General features: G+C 41.1%; 1 protein-coding gene and 1 long non-coding RNA gene across 2 annotated transcripts; both read right to left on the reverse strand.

The window, feature by feature from the left end:
- Positions 1 to 717: 717 nt before the first annotated feature.
- On the reverse strand, positions 718 to 12,832 carry LOC144087134 (ATP-dependent RNA helicase DDX18-like). The gene is made up of 8 exons (XM_077617464.1): positions 12,593 to 12,832; positions 11,029 to 11,208; positions 10,807 to 10,944; positions 7,754 to 7,889; positions 7,191 to 7,291; positions 6,876 to 7,075; positions 2,475 to 2,632; positions 718 to 2,400 (listed from the first exon to the last, which is right to left on the reverse strand). Exons 1-7 carry the CDS (start codon positions 12,696 to 12,698, stop codon positions 2,630 to 2,632), a joined length of 864 nt encoding a protein of 287 aa, XP_077473590.1. The 5' UTR covers positions 12,699 to 12,832; the 3' UTR covers positions 718 to 2,400; positions 2,475 to 2,629.
- A 1,710-nt stretch (positions 12,833 to 14,542) lies between these two features.
- LOC144086850 (uncharacterized) lies at positions 14,543 to 16,834 on the reverse strand. The gene is made up of 3 exons (XR_013304589.1): positions 16,246 to 16,834; positions 15,827 to 15,984; positions 14,543 to 15,752 (listed from the first exon to the last, which is right to left on the reverse strand). It is a non-coding gene; the product is annotated as an uncharacterized LOC144086850 (long non-coding RNA).
- Positions 16,835 to 17,425: the final 591 nt, after the last annotated feature.

Here is a 17,425-nt window from a genome sequence, read left to right on the forward strand (position 1 = left end):
ATAATGAGATTTAAAGCTTTCACCACATAGTGCACAAATAACAGCAGACAGACAAATAAATCAATAAATACCGTATTTACTCGCATATAAGCCACATGCGCGTATAAGCCGCACCCTTAAAATTGCCATAAAATTTTGGAATTTTAAACCTGAGATAAATATCAGCAAAGAGCTTAATTATGTTCACCACTGATTAAAGTTTTATTTATCTGAAATAGGGCACAGAAGACCGTTTGGGTGTGGTTATGGAGAGATCAGCTCTGTAATACGGGAACTATCTATGACAGTCCTTTAATCATCTCATCTCATTTTCTGAACCGCTTTATCCTCATTACAATCCTCGGGGGTGCTGGAGCCTATCCCATGTGACTCCGGGCGAGAAGCGGGGGACAACCTGAATCGGTGACCAGCCAATCGCAGGGCACAAGGAGACGGACAACCATGAACACTCACACCCATACCTAGGGGCAATGTGGTGTCCAATCAGCCTACCATGCATGTTTTGGGAATGGGGGGTGCAACCGGAGAGCCCGGAGAAAACCCATGCAGGCCCAGGGAGAACATGCAAACACCATACAGATGGACGTGACCTGGATTTGAACCAGAACCCCAGAGCTGTGTGGCCGACGCGCTAACCACTCGCTCCACCGGGCCGCCTCCTTTATTCATCGACGTGTGAATTGAGATTAACAAAACTACCCCTTCTGACCAATCAGGTAACAATTTATTTGACTCATGATGCTGAGAATGACAAGTGAAAATCTATTAAAAAGAAGAATACAGTCATACCTCTACTTATGAATGCCTCTAGGTTTATATGCAAAAATGACTCGAGATACGAAAAAGATCCTAGTTTGCGAAATCCCCCCAAAAGTAAATGCATTTCCGTACTAGTTATTTTATTTAGAAAATATTGTCGCGGATGCATTGAGTATAACTTTAGAACATCGCTACCCTCTACTGGGCTCTCATTCGATCCCATAAAATGAAAATAAAAGCTAAATGCTCCCCTTACTAATGATTGCGATTCCACTTGTTAAAGCGATTAAAAACCGTAATAATGCAACGCTGCACATATTTTCACACAGTGCACAGATAAGTCTAAAATGTAGTACAAAGTGGACAGCTTTCGGCCCTAGTAGAACGGGCTCTTACCGCCATCTGGCGGACAAACACGTCTATATTACGTCTCTCATAATAACGGCTGCCGATGGAACTATTTCAGCAGTGCAAGCTATATTTTCATATGCTTTATTTGTTTTAAGGCATTATTAAATAATTTCCTTATAAATTTCTCTCAATTTTGTGTTTCTTCACATCTTTCATACAAAATTGGGACACTGACCAATTGTACCGTGGAGCATATTAGAGAATTTAAATATAAAGTACACCTCTACAAAATTTTCAAGTTACAAAAAATGTTCTGGAACTAATGAATTTCGAAAGTTAAGGTACAACTGTATGTAAAAATTGAAAATAGTTATTTGGCTTTTAATAAGGATAAAATATTTAACAACTGCTTTTCATGTCTATCGTTGGAATGTTTGTTTTATAATTTATAAAAAAGACAAAAACATGAGAATTGTATCGGTAGTCAAAGTTGGGGTCTTAATATAAATTCTTAAGCAATCACAATATTTTTTTAGAACAGTTCCATTTTTTTCCACATATAACAACATGTTATGACAAATTATGGGCAATATTCTGTGCATTCTGTTAAAAAGTTGAACAACAGAGATCCAAACAGACCTGCTGAAAAGTCACAGAACTGTAAGTGCCTGATCTTCTGTCTTCACCATGAGGAACATTTCCATTCATTTCAAGTGTCTGACCAGCTTGGTTCCGGGAAATCCTCCTCGTGTGCTTTACAGGTCCTCTGTTCTTTCTCTTTAAAAACCTCTGCAAGTACATTTGAGGTTTGGAGGAGCTCGGCAGCTGTGTGTTCTCTCCTTGCTGTGCAGTGGGCAGTGGAATACGTCTCTGCATGTCCTCTTCCACTGCTTTACACACCAAGTCAGTGATATCTCGGCGAAGTCGGATAATCACCATGTTGTCTTTAATCTGCCGCATATCTGACAACATGACATTCACAAACTGGCAAAGTACATCGTGGTTTGGTAGATTTTCTGCTGCTAATTGATCAGAAACATCAGGCAAGCCTTTGTCATTGTCAGGTTCAAAGCTAAAGGACATGGTCTCTGCAAGATGAGGCTGTGTATTTGGGCAGCAGGAAGAAGGGAGTGAGATGGATGCCTCAGATGGAAATTCCTCATTGGGGTCTTGTCCAACCTCCTCATCATCCAAAGGGCTTCCAAAAGTACTTGTACCTGTCTCATGATCATTACTCTCCTCAGTTTCAATCTCTCCCTCATCATCTTCATGATCATCAGACTTATATTCCTGTAATCAAGTGTTTGGAAAATTACAAAAGTTGCAACTATGACGGACATTGTGATGCATTGGTTTTTACATACGGGATAGCAATCGCCTCGTCTCCGGACAATGTAAGGTCTCAGAAAATCCAATTTATCTCTGAGCATCCTTTGCTGAAAAGTGTTGACCCTCTCTGGGTGCCACAACACCCTCCCGTACTGAGTCCGCAGAGATCTGGATCTTCTTACAACATCACTTACTAGAGGGAGGAAGTGAAAGAACACACATAAACAGCACCACTGAATTAATCTGAAGAAATAGGGAAAGAGAAATTTAGCATTGCCAAAAAATGTAATAGACATTGGACAACTGTCCAATCTCATAACAGAATAAGGGTAAGGACATTTACCACACAATATAAATAATGCTTTTTGTTAATCTTAGCATTACGCCAAATCTACCTACATCCCAAACGTATTAATCATTACATACCCCATAACTCTAGTTACTAATAACATACCAGATTTCCCGAGCAACACAGCGCACTCAGACCACAGCTTTGTTTTCATATCCCTGTCGTAGAAAGACTCCAGCGACGAATTAAACAAACATTCGTGTTTTTTCCAGAAATCTATTAATACGTTATCCCTTTTGGCACCCCAGTGTGGCCCCCGAATCTGACCACGAAAATGTGCCATATTTTCCGGTTATTTATTATGAAACTGCCAGCTTGCCACAAACGGAAAAAAAGCCCTTCTTCGTTAATATGGATTTAAAATGGAAGAACAATGGCGCTACCGCCTGGTGAGGAGTGAGAACAACAGACTAACATTTAGTTAAGAGGGAATCAATTTTCCCAAACGCGTTCTATATTATAAATGGAAATCAAAAATCGGGGAGAGGGTGGTTGGCTGTGACATTCTTCACTCTTTTAGGAATACAGGGAGTGGAGAATTATTAGGCAAATTAGTATTTTGACCACATCATCCTCTTTATGCACGTTGTCTTATTCCAAGAACATGTTTGTTGTTCAAAAATAAAATTAATCCTAAAAAAACTTGCCTAATATAATTCTGCACTTCCTGTATCTTCTAATCAATGTCTTACAATAATTATTAATTTACAACAATGTTAAATCTTAAGATGGATTTAAACTCCTTTTTATTTTTGTAAATTGTTATATTTTACAGTGGCGGGCGGTGCATTTTCTGGTAGCGCCTTCAATGTATCAATCCAACCCTCAAAAACTATTTTATGGCTATAAAACCTCTACTGCAGCTACAGCTGCGACACATAAAAAATAATCAATAAATTAATGCACAAAAATGGGGTAAAATCCACTTCCTAGCAGCATTTCATGATTAAATACAAATACTGGAGCTTTTCAGACATTAAAACCAGGCCAGGGGGTGATTTTCCCGGGAAAAGACAGCGATAAACGTCAATGGCGTACCGGCAAACATTGCCCGAAAATGGGGTACAATCCAGCCGAAAACAGCATTTATTGATTAAATACAAATACTGGAGCTTTTTAGACATCAGAACCGGGCCCGGAGTATCATTTCCCCGGTAAAAAGACAGCGATGAACGTCGATACGTCCATACGTGAAATGACAAAAAAATGCACTAAAATTAGGTAAAATCCACTTCCTAGCATCATTTATTGATTGAATACAAATACTGGAGCTTTTGAGACATTACAACCAGGCCAGGGGTGATTTTTCCCGGGAAAAGACAGCGATGCAATGTTCCCTCTAATTTTTCGTTGGTCTGAGCAGAAAGTCAACCTCCCTGAGCGCACTGAGTACTATTGTGAGCGACATCATCAGTACTCGGATGATTCGCCTAAAGACGTTTCGCCGACGGACATTTGACAGACGGGAAGGTCGCCGAATGGACGTTCCGCCGAACGTTCATTCGGCCGAACGGAGGTTTCGCCGAAACGGGATTTGCGCGCTCGCCCCGCCCCCGGATCGTGTGTGTACAAGTTTTTCAACCTCGGCCCGCGGGCCATATACGGCCCGTTAGGATTTTTAATCCGGCCCGCCGCCGGTGTTGTCCAAATTATAGTAAAAATCAATGTTAGTCTACCATCAATGGCAGCCCGGGAATAAGCACTCTTGGGCGGGCATGGCAGTCCGGAAATAAGCACTCTTGGGCGGGCAGATGTAGCAGAACCGAGCCGTAAAATGACAGCAATCGGGTCAAATCCATCCTAAAACAGCATTTAATGATTAAATACAAATACTGGAGCTCTTTGGACATTAGAACCGAGCCCAGGGAAGTGAATTCCTCGGTAAAATGTCGCGATGATATCGCGATGGAGGCAAAAAAACGTCTATATACGTCCATTTGCCAAACGGCTCAAAATGCTCTCAAATTCGGTCAAATCCAGCCGAAAACAGCGTTTAATGATTAAATACAAATACTGGAGCTCTTTGGACATTTGAACCGAGCCCAGGGAAGTGAATTCCTCTGTAAAATGTCGCGATGATGTCGCAATGGAGGCAAAAAAATGTCCATATACGTCCAGTCGCCAAACGGCTCAAAATGCTCTCAAATTCGGTCAAATCCAGCTGAAAACAGCGTTTAATGATTAAATACAAATACTAGTATTTGTATTTAATCATTAAACTAACAAATACTAGTATTTGTATTTAATCATTAAACGCTGTTTGAACGAACGTTCATTCGGCGACCTGTCCGTCTGTCAAATGTCCGTCGGCGAAACGTCTTTAGACGAATCATCCGGTCACGACATCATCATTGCTCACTATGGGCACACCAGTATCACACCTGCCACAAGCAGGTGCATGTCAATGTTCCCTCTAATTTTTCATGTAAATTATGCTGTAAAACACGAAAAACATAAGTGGACAGAGCTACTGCCACTGGCTGCCCCTTATTTTGTGTGGAAGCAGCATCTTTAATTAGGGCCGGAACACTGCTGCGTGCAAAGGGCTCTATTGTAATTCTAAGGATTTTCCATTATTTTTTCAGGGCAATTTTGGAGTACCCAATGTTAACCAGTATTGATGATCTATAGATCTTGGCGAAAATTTCGATATGCCGGCAGTGTTTTGAAAATCGCACAAAAAGTGGATCAACAGCGCCACCCCAAAGTTGTCAAACCCTCCTTTCTATTCCCTTTTTTCCAACCTAGAGCTATGAAATTCGGCGAGTCGATACTTTGGCCCAAACTGCACAAAAAAGTCTCTGGCAGCCATATGCCAAACTCAAAAGGAAGTCAGAAAAATGTATGATTTCGGCCATTTCTGGGTCCGCATTTGACTCGTCCTAGAGGCGTTTCACCTATGGGCCTCAAATTGGTAGTGTGTTCATGAGACTTGGGTGATTTTAAGTTATTAAAATGCTGAGTTTTCACACATGGGGCTGGCCTTTTAGGGATAGTCAATGTTCAACATGAATTTGGCAATGTGCCAAACTCATTAAAGCATTAATAAATCCCAGCGCCCTGTGTCTTATTGTATGGTTTGACAAGTGCCCTGCCCCAACACAGCCTATTGCCACTTGGTGGGAGCAAAAATCATTCTTTTACACGACGGGATACCCCTCTAAGGCCAAATGCCTTAGTGGCCTCAAACCTCGACGTGGGGAGACTTAAAACTGTGATCTGGGTCGGCCATCAACAAAATAGCGTTTTAGTGAAAGTGGAGGGGTCTCTAGAAGAAGTTGAAAACAACCCTTGCCATGTTTTACCCATAACATAAGGTGCTATAACTTGGCTGTACTTTAATATATATTCACCAAACTTGTCCTACCATGCAGGGGTCTTTAGCAAAAACTTAACATAAACTAGTGGCGAGGGAAAGTATTTATTTTTGCTTTTACAAGTTCAGTTCCTACTTGTTTAGGTATTTTGACCTGATTTTCAATCTGTATGCTCAGAGATATTGGGCGTGCTATATTTCGAAGCCCATGGTCATAGGCCGTTGCCTTTTGCCGTCCTTCAGCAAAAACAGGAATTAGTACTGCCTCATAGGAAGCACGAAAAGAAATTTGACACATGTTCCTGGTTACCCAACGAACTCAATGTGCGTTACAGGAAAATCGTACAAAAACTAGCCAGACAGCGCCCCCTCCAATGTTTAAAAATGACCTGTCCTAGTTCGTTATGTTCAGTGAAACTTTTGTTTTTACAAATGAGATAGAGTACCCATCAATTTGGAAACTAAATATTTATAGCCAACAACAGGTTGTGAGCCACCATGTTGTAACGTTGGGAAATTTATCCCGAAAGACGCCGACACAAAGATTTGATTATCATGGCGATCTCCGTCCTCCTCAGCAGTCATAGCCAGCTTTGTCGAAGCAAATCGTGACTTACCATTCTCCTAAATTGTCTTATCATCCATGCTTAACCCTAAATTATTCTTCAATAGTGTCATCAATTTAGAACGTACCCATAAATAACTGGTCTTCACATAAACAGTCTTGGGAATGGTGTCACAAAAACAAAAAATCCCAAAACCCCAGCATACCTGGAGATGATCCAGCAAACGGCCTGGTGTTGCCACCAGGATATTGACACCGTTGGCCAGTTTTTGGGCCTCTGCTGATCTGTTACTGCCTCCCATTATGAGGCCATACGGGTGAACGTGGTGCGTCAACAGTTCTTTCAGCACACCGTACGTCTGCATTGCCAACTCGCGAGTTGGTGAAAGAATCACTACACCAGTGCCTGAGACGCAGAGGACACATCAAAACTACTGACTAAGATGGAAAGACACATACAAGTACACACAGGATGGAAATCCTTATGAATGTGCAATATTCCAAATTGGAGTAGTGCTTACCATTTCTGGGCATAAACTTGAGTTTGTAGATGAGCTCTATGGATGGGATTAGGAAGGCCAGGGTTTTACCACTTCCTGTTTTAGCAGCAGCAAGCACATCTCTTCAAAAAACAACAAATCAACAAAATATTGGTTCGATTTAGAAAACCTATAGATAAGGGGTGGCGAACACGGGGCTCTCAAGCCGTATGTGGCTCCCGGCCAAGATGAATGCTTCTTATCATGTTTTCTTTATACTGTGGCTCTTTGCCTTGAGTCATGTTTCTCTTATTTTTATTCCCTCTTAAAACACACTCAAATTCATCAGGGCCCATTAAAAACAAATAAGTAAGGAGAAGAAAGTGTTATGGTGAATAATATGATTTTAATTGTGTGTGTGTGTGTGTCTGTTTTGGCAGTTCACTGCGTGGTGTGGCTCTTTAACTCAGTTTAAATTTTTTGCTCAGTATTTAACCTGTTCGCCACCCCTGTTATAGAGTATCTGGGCAGACAAATAGACATCACAAATCTCACTTGTATTATCAATTTGGCAACGAGTAAACGTTCAAGTAACGGTTGCCCACCTTCCTTCCAGCAAAGGGCGAATGCTTTTGTGCTGAATCTCAGTCATGTGTTCAAAGCCCATCTCCTTCACTCCTTTCAACGTGCTTTCACTCACCATTTCAGCGAGAGAAGCAAAAGATGTGTCCTCAAACGCTCCTGAAATTAAAGAATAGTTTAGAATTTTAAATTCCATTTCAATTGCCGTATTTGCACAGCTCTAAGGCACACCGACTTAAAAGGCCCTGTTTCAGCTGTGGGTGCCATTTCTGTATTTAACCCATACGAGAGGATGTTCGGCTTAATGTGCGCAACATATGGGAGTGTGTGTGCACGCCAAAACTCAACATGCTGAATTGAATGCCTTTATTGTCATTATAAAAGTGTAATGAGATTTAAAGCTTCACCATCAAGTGCACAAATAAATAATCAATAATTAAGTAATAAATAAATAAGTAGTCAAGATAAAAAAGGAGCCAACATGAACAAGTAGTCAACATGAATAAGTGGTCACAAAAATAAGTACCGTATTTTCACGAGTATATGGCGCACCACATTTAAAGGCGCAGTGTCAGTAATGAGTGCTATTTCTGTATTTGACAAACACAAGACGCACCGCTCCAAAACACGCAGCCAGGCATGGCAAAACATACACCAGCTTAAAAATACGGACACGCGCTAAAAACACGTTTTTAAAAAGGCAACGGAAGCAAAACAGAGTTCGGTTGTACTTTATTTAGCCATTTTACAATGTACTCACGTTTTTTTATCAATCATCACCCACAAATCCATCAAAGTCCTCATTTTCTGTGTCCGAATTGAACAATTGTCCAAATGATTCATCAAAAACGCCGGGTTCCCTCTCTTGGTTGTCAGAGTCTCTCACATTGCCATGTGGCTTGACAGAAATGATGCCGGCTTTGGCAAAAGCTCGAATAACAGTGCAAGCAGACACACTCGTCCAAGCGGCCACAGTCCATTCACAAGTAGTGGCGTAACTAGCCCGGCGCTGCCTGCCACCCTTCGTAAAGCTGTGTTCGCCACCTATCATCCATTGTTCCCATGCCGCTCGCAACTTTGCTTTGAACGCCGGGTTTATGCCAAGGTCCAGCGGTTGGAGTTCTTTAGTTAAGCCTCCGGGAATGACGGTAAGCTCAAAGTTCATTTTCGTGACTTGGTTTTTCACCGCTGCTGCGAGATGGGCACGCGCAAATCAACTCAGCTTCTTCTTCTTGACTTGGCGAAGCTCGTTCTCCTGCTTCCTCCATTTTCTAACCATGGATTCGTTGATCTAAAATTCCCTCGCGGCTGCTCTATTCCCATGTTCCCCTGCATAATTGATGGCTCGAAGTTTGAACTGAGCTTCGTAAGCGTGTCTATTTGTATTCATCTTTTTCGGGAGGCCTTAAAAACCAAACCGAAATTGTTTTGCCATGAACACATGCCCACACTATATACGGGTACCTGGTAGGGGCGTGCCTTTAGCGTCTGACCCCACCCACGTCCGCCTTCTCTCTATACAAGAAGCGTGCCGGCAAGAAGTGCTCCCAGTCAAGCTTTGGAGCTTACACACGGCGCTCCACATTATAAGGCGCCCTGTCTATTTGGAGAAAATTTAAGAATTTAGTGCGCCTTATAGTCGTGAAAATACGGTACCCTATTTTCACACCTATAAAACTGATAGGGCACAGTCTCAGTTGCGGGTATGTTTTCAGTTTTTTGTCAATACATAGGGCGCCTGGTCGGAAAAGGCGCTAGCATGACACTAGGCTAGCGTTTGTTATCCTAGCCCCTAGCGTACCTATGTTATGCTAGGCGCTAGCGTATGTTATGCTAGCTGGTAGCGTATGTTAGGCTAGCTGCTAGCATGTTTTTTTTAAAGACAGCACGAGCAATATGCCAATATCCAGCAGTTGGAGTTGCTTTGTCAAGCGTCCCGGAATGATAGCAACTTCTGAGTTCATATGCCCCGAATTGGTGTTTCACTTTGGCTATGAGATGGGCGCGCATAGAGTCACAAATCAGAATGGATGGTGACGTGGAAAAGGTTATCACTTACACCTCATAAAGTCACTCTCAATCAGTCTTCCAACCGGGGCCAGCTCACGTTACATCCTCGGAAACTCAACTTTGTCTTTTTCACTTGTCAAAGTTTATTTTCCGGATTCCTTCACTTGCGAACCATGGAGTCGTTTACACTTCTTTGTGAATTTTTTTTTCTGCTATTAAGTATTTTCAAAAAATATTTATTTTTTAAAGTTCATTAAAATATGAAAATCCACGCCGAAACTCGTAAGCGGAAGCCACTCTTGATAATAGGACTCAGCACTGAAGGGAAAAAAGGTAGTTATAATAATGACCCTACTTCACGATTTTTCGATTATCGCCCATGTCTACATTAACCGCGATATTTGAGGGATTACTGTACATGCTGTTTTCTTGCACCCACTTTCACACCTGCATTGTGTCGCCATTCACCTCAGATCTTCCCTCTATAATCAAGTAGCGTGTCACCAAGTAATGCACCCAGTTAGTCAAGCAGTCAGAGTCATACAGCGACATCTACAGAATTTTGAATTTAGAGCAAACTAAAGGCACAATGACTAGTTGGGTGTATCATCGATTTTGTAGAAAATTTTAAACTTTTAAGTGCACCCCATCGGCATGAAAATACAGTACATGTAACGACACAAAAACATGTACTTGCAGTCAGTCAGGTCAGAGAAATCAGTGGTGAAACCTCAACTGTAAGACAACCACAAGAGTCTATGTGCGCCTTGACTGACACCCATTTCATGATGGAAACATTGAAAGGGCAACACTTAAAGGCAACATGCAATCATTTGTCGAAAACCAAACCATGTAAAATTGATTAACTTGGTTTCTATTTTGTGCATATAAAAGATCAAATGTAAAATTCCCAAATCCAATCTGTTAGTTTTAAACACTAGCAATACAATATCATCACTTGTTCTGTATTCAAAAAGCTTGAATCTGGACGAGTTTTAGCTTGTCCTTTAGCTCAGTTAGACTTAGTGGTACCAAAAAAAAAGGATAAATGGAAAATCATAATTACCCATAAAACCAGATGGTAGCTCAGGTTCATCATCCTCCTCCAGGTCCTCTACTGGTTTGACTGCGTCATCGTCTTCCTCTATCTTAACGCCAGCATCATCCTCATTTAATTCGTGTAGAGTTTTGGGCTTTTTCTCAGCTATGTTTAGGTTGGTAACACCCATTACAATAACAATGGCAATCAGTGGACACAATTTAAATTACATCTTCAGATTTGTGTTACCTGGTGATTCTGTAGCTGGAGGGACCTTTCTTTTTGTTTTTTTCTTTTGCTTGGCAGTGCTTCCTTGCACACCTGTTGGAATGGCAACTGACCCGTCTTCGTGCTTCTGGTCCCGAACGACTTCAGTTTCATCTTTTGATGCTACTTGGGAGCCGTTCTCCAGCACAACAGTTGCTTTCACTGTAAAAAAATATATTGAATTAACCATAATAGGAAACTAGCACTCTTGCTACTAGGACTCAGCACTGAAGGAAAAAAAGGTAGTTATAATAGTGACCCTACTTCACAATTTTTCGATTATCGCCCATGTTTACATTAACCGCGATATTTGAGGGATTACTGTACATGCTGTTTTCTTGCACCCACTTTCACACCTGTATTCTGTTGCCATTCACCTCAGATCTTCCCTCTATAATCAAGTAGCGTGTCAGCAAGTAATGCACCCAGTCAGTCAAGCAGTCAGAGTCATACAGCGACATCTACAGAATTTTGAATTTGGTACAAACTAAAGGCACAATGACTAGTTGGGTGAATCATTGATTTTGTAGAAAATTTCAAACTTTTAAGTGCACCTTATCGACATGAAAATACAGTACATGTAACGACACAAAAACATGTACTTGCAGTCGGTCTGGTCAGAGAAATCAGTGGTGAATCCTCTCAACTGTAAGACAACCACAAGAGTCTATGTGCGCCTTGACTGACACCCATTTCATGATGGAAACATTGAAAGGGCAACACTTAAAAGGCAACATGCAATCATTTGTCGAAAACCAAACCATGTAAAATTGATTAGCTTGGTTTTCTACTTTGTGCATATAAAAGATCAACACCAGTTAATGAAACCAGTCAGTCAAGCGGTCAGGCTCATGCAACATTTTGAATATTGCGTTGTTTTTACGGTTTGTTGTCGCTTAAAAAGTATGATGTCATTATTTGAACAAACCCTTATGTCAGGGGTCCTCAAACTATTCCACAAAGGGCCACAGTGGGTGCTTGTTTTCATCCCAACCCATAAAGAGGCCACCTTTTCACCAATCTGGTGTCCTACAAGTGCAATCAGTGGATTGCAGTCAGGTGCTTCTTGTTTTCTGCAGAAATAGCATTGGTTGAAGTGTCAGTGATGGATCGGTAGGAACAAAAACCTGCACCCACAGCGGCCCGCGAGGACCGATTTGACTACCCCTGCTTTGTGTGGACTCGCAATCATGGCGGCCTAACGAGGAGAACCATGTCTACGATTTGGCCGCGACAAAAATGAGTTTGAAACGCCTGTTATCGATAACTACCTTGTGTTTGGCCAAAGTACGGTAGTACCCAGCAACATAAAAAAAAATGAACGCCATAATTTTGAGAATAAATGGCAAAGTTTCAGATTATAAACATAACTACTAAATGTGCAAATTGTGAACTGAACTAGGAATTAGCTAGTTTAATAAATCGACTATGCTGTGAAAATATAAGAGCCAAGTCATTTTGCTGTATCGCGTAACATTTGTCGAGCCGTTTTGGCGATTAGAAATAATGGAGTAAAAATCCAATGGAGACAACGAACTTAATTTACCAGATTCTTCCGCCTCTGCTTGCTTCTTGAGTAGTTTGCGTTCTTTGTTTTTATCGTTTCTTTTTTGGATTTTCTTACGTATAAACTTCATCTGTAAATCGGCCATGTTGACCCAAGAATTACACGTGTTTGCTTACTAAGCTAGCAGAAATGAGAAGAAGACCCACGGCACGGTCTCTCTCATGACTAACCTGAGCATTGCCTGAATAAAAGTATCAAAGACCCTGCATGTAACCGTGCATAATGCCTGATGATAATACTCTCCCACGTGATAAACTGCCATGTACTAGTTTACTACGATTTAATCGTACAGTGATATTTAAAATGGAAAACTTGATCAGAGCGTTGGTGTTAAGGATTTTTTTTTTAAATAACACGTGGTTAAACGGGTCAACTTCTGTGGGGAGAGATCTGTCTATTCTCACAAATGCATCTGCGTTTCACACATGTTTTCAGGCATTTAGGAGAATATTTTTTGACAATTCTCTCCTCATACGTGACTTTTGTCTAAAAAAATAAATGAGCGTGTCCACCAGAGATCGACTAATATGGGTTTTCCAGGACCAATACCGATTATCAGTAGGTGGGTGTGTGTGTGTGTGTGTGTGTGTGTGTGTGTGTGTGGGTGGGTGGGGTGGGTGCCATAACTGATATTGGAGCTGATTAACATACCTGTCAACCTCTGCCGATAACTGCCCTTATAAATGATTATGATTCCCCTTACAAACCCCCAAAAAACCTTACAAACACCGTACGAGTCGTACGGTGTTTGTAAGGTTTTTTGTCTGTCTGCTGTTATTTGTGCACTACGTGGTGAAAGCTTTAAATAAGCCGCACCCTTAAAATTGCCATAAAATTTTGGAATTTTCAACCTGAGATAAATATCAGCAAAGAGCTTAATCATGTTCACCACTGATTAATTTTTTATTTATCTGAAATAGGGCACAGAAGACCGTTTGGGTGTGGTTATGGAGAGATCAGCTCTGTAATACGGGAACTATCTATGACAGTCCTTTAATCATCTCATCTCATTTTCTGAACCGCTTTATCCTCATTACGATCGTCGGGGGTGCTGGAGCCTATCCCAGGTGACTCCGGGCGAGAAGCGGGGGACAACCTGAATTGGTGACCAGCCAATCGCAGGGCACAAGGAGACGGACAACCATGCACACTCACACCCGTACCTAGGGGCAATGTAGTGTCCAATCAGCCTACCATGCATGTTTTGGGAATGGGGGATGCAACCGAAGTGCCCGGAGAAAACCCACGCAGGCCCAGGGAGAACATGCAAACACCACACAGATGGACGTGACCTGGATTTGAACCAGGACACGAGAGCTGTGTGGCCGACGCGCTAACCACTCGGTCCACCGGGCCGCCTCCTTTATTCATCGACGTGTGAATTGAGATTAACAAAACTATCCCTTCTGACCAATCAGGTAACAATTTATTTGACTCATGATGCTGAGAATGACAAGTGAAAATCTATGAAAAAGCAGAATACAGTCATACCTCTACTTACGAATGCCTCTAGGTTTATATGCAAAAGTGACTCGAGATACGAAAAAGATCCTAGTTTGCGAAATCCCCCCAAAAGTAAATGTTATTAGTTATTTTATTTAGAAAATATTGTCGCGGATGCATTGAGTATAACTTTAGAACATCGCTACCCTCTACTGGGCTCTCATTCGATCCCATAAAATGACAATAAAAGCTAAATGCTCCCCTTACTAATGATTGCGATTCCACTTGTTAAAGCGAAAAACCGTAATAATGCAACGCTGCACATATTTTCACACACAGTGCACAGATAAGTCTAAAATGTAGTACAAAGTGGACGGCTTTCGGCCCTAGTAGAACGGGCTCTTGCCGCCATCTGGCGGACAAACACGTCTATATTACGTCTCTCATAATAACGGCTGCCGAGGGAACTATTTCAGCAGTGCAAGGTATATTTTCATATGCTTTATTTGTTTTAAGGCATTATTAAATAATTTCCTTATAATTTTCTCTCAATTTTGTGTTTCTTCACATCTTTCATACAAACTTGGGACACTGACCAATTGAACCGTGGAGCATATTAGAGAATTTAAATATAAAGTACACCTCTACAAAATGTTCAAGTTACAAAAAATGTTCTGGAACTAATTAATTTCGAAAGTTAAGGTACAACTGTATGTAAAAATTGAAAATAGTTATTTGGCTTAATAAGGATAAAATATTTAACAACTGCTTTTCATGTCTATCGTTGGAATGTTTGTTTTATAATTTATAAAAAAGACAAAAACATGAGAATTGTATCGGTAGTCAAAGTTGGGGTCTTAATATAAATTCTTAAGCAATCACAATATTTTTTTAGAACAGTTCCATTTTTTTCCACATATAACAACATGTTATGACAAATTATGGGCAATATTATGTGCATTCTGTTAAAAAGTTGAACAACAGAGATCCAAACAGACCTGCTGAAAAGTCACAGAACTGTAAATGCCTGATCTTCTGTCTTCACCATGAGTGGATCAATTTCTAATTTGATCTCAGAAGCCTGAATTAAAGCATGAGGAACATTTCCATTCATTTCAAGTGTCTGACCAGCTTGGTTCCGGGAAATCCTCCTCGTGTGCTTTACAGGTCCTCTGTTCTTTCTCTTTAAAAACCTCTGCAAGTACATTTGAGGTTTGGAGGAGCTCGGCAGCTGTGTGTTCTCTCCTTGCTGTGCAGTGGGCAGTGGAATACGTCTCTGCATGTCCTCTTCCACTGCTTTACACACCAAGTCAGTGATATCTCGGCGAAGTCGGATAATCACCATGTTGTCTTTAATCTGCCGCATATCTGACAACATGACATTCACAAACTGGCAAAGTACATCGTGGTTTGGTAGATTTGCTGCTGCTAATTGATCAGAAACATCAGGCAAGCCTTTGTCATTGTCAGGTTCAAAGCTAAAGGACATGGTCTCTGCAAGATGAGGCTGTGTATTTGGGCAGCAGGAAGAAGGGAGTGAGATGGATGCCTCAGATGGAAATTCCTCATTGGGGCCTTGTCCAACCTCCTCATCATCCAAAGGGCTTCCAAAAGTACTTGTACCTGTCTCATGATCATTACTCTCCTCAGTTTCAATCTCTCCCTCATCATCTTCATGATCATCAGACTTATATTCCTGTAATCAAGTGTTTGGAAAATTACAAAAGTTGCAACTATGACGGACATTGTGATGCATTGGTTTTTACATACGGGATAGCAATCGCCTCGTCTCCGGACAATGTAAGGTCTCAGAAAATCCAATTTATCTCTGAGCATCCTTTGCTGAAAAGTGTTGACCCTCTCTGGGTGCCACAACACCCTCCCGTACTGAGTCCGCAGAGATCTGGATCTTCTTACAACATCACTTACTAGAGGGAAGAAGTGAAAGAACACACATAAACAGCACCACTGAATTAATCTGAAGAAATAGGGAAAGAGAAATTTAGCATTGCCAAAAAATGTAATAGACATTGGACAACTGTCCAATCTCATAACAGAATAAGGGTAAGGACATTTACCACACAATATAAATAATGCTTTTTGTTAATCTTAGCATTACGCCAAATCTACCTACATCCCACACGTATTAATCATTACATACCCCATAACTCTAGTTACTTATAGCATACCAGATTTCCCGAGCAACACAGCGCACTCAGACCACAGCTTTGTTTTCATATCCCTGTCGTAGAAAGACTCAAGCGACGAATTAAACAAAGATTCGTGTTTTTTCCAGAAATCTATTAATACGTTATCCCTTTTGGCACCCCAGTGTGGCCCCCGAATCTGACCACGAAAATGTGCCATATTTTCCGGTTATTTATTATGAAACTACCTGCTTGCCTCAAACGGAAAAAAAGCCCTTCTTCGTTAATATGGATTTAAAAAGGAAGAACAATGGCGCCACCGCCCGGTGAGGAGTGAGAACAACAGACTAACATTTAGTTAAGAGGGAATCAATTTTCCCAAACGCGTTCTATATTATAAATGGAAATCAAAAATCGGGGAGAGCGTGGTTGGCTGTGACATTCTTCACTCTTTTAGGAATACAGGGAGTGGAGAATTATTAGGCAAATTAGTATTTTGACCACATCATCCTCTTTATGCACGTTGTCTTATTCCAAGAACATGTTTGTTGTTCAAAAATAAAATTAATCCTAAAAAAACTTGCCTAATATAATTCTGCACTTCCTGTATCTTCTAATCAATGTTTTACAATAATTATTAATTTACAACAATGTTAAATCTTAAAATGGATTTAAACTCCTTTTTATGTTTGTAAATTGTTATATTTTATGCTAAGTGCTACCCGGCGTATGAGTGGTTAGCGCGTTGGCCTCACAGTGTAGACCTGGGTTCAAATCCAGGTCGGTCCATCTGTGTGGAGTTTGCATGTTCTACCCGGGCCTGTGTGGGTTTTGTCCGGGTACTCCGGTTTCCTCTCACATTCCACATAAATGCATAAAAGTCAGCAGGGACAGGCTCCAGCACCCCCGTGACCCTAGTGAGGATAAAGCGATTCAGAAAATGAAATGGAAAAAAAAATAAACACAACATTTCAAAATAGAAAACAAACATAAATGATAGAATATTAATAAGCACAAAAATGTTATAAGAATAGCACGTCGGCCTCACAACTCTGGGGTCCTGGGTTCAAATCCAGGTCACTTCCACCTGCGTGGAGTTTGCATGTTCTCCCCAGGCCTGCGTGGGTTTCCTCCGGGTACTCCGCTTTCCTCCCACATTCCACAGACATGCATGCTAGGCTGATTGGACACTCTAAATTGCCCCTAGGTATGAGTGTGAGCG

The sequence above is a fragment of the Stigmatopora argus genome, chromosome 13 (genome assembly GCF_051989625.1).
Source record: "Stigmatopora argus isolate UIUO_Sarg chromosome 13, RoL_Sarg_1.0, whole genome shotgun sequence".
NCBI lineage: Eukaryota > Metazoa > Chordata > Actinopteri > Syngnathiformes > Syngnathidae > Stigmatopora > Stigmatopora argus.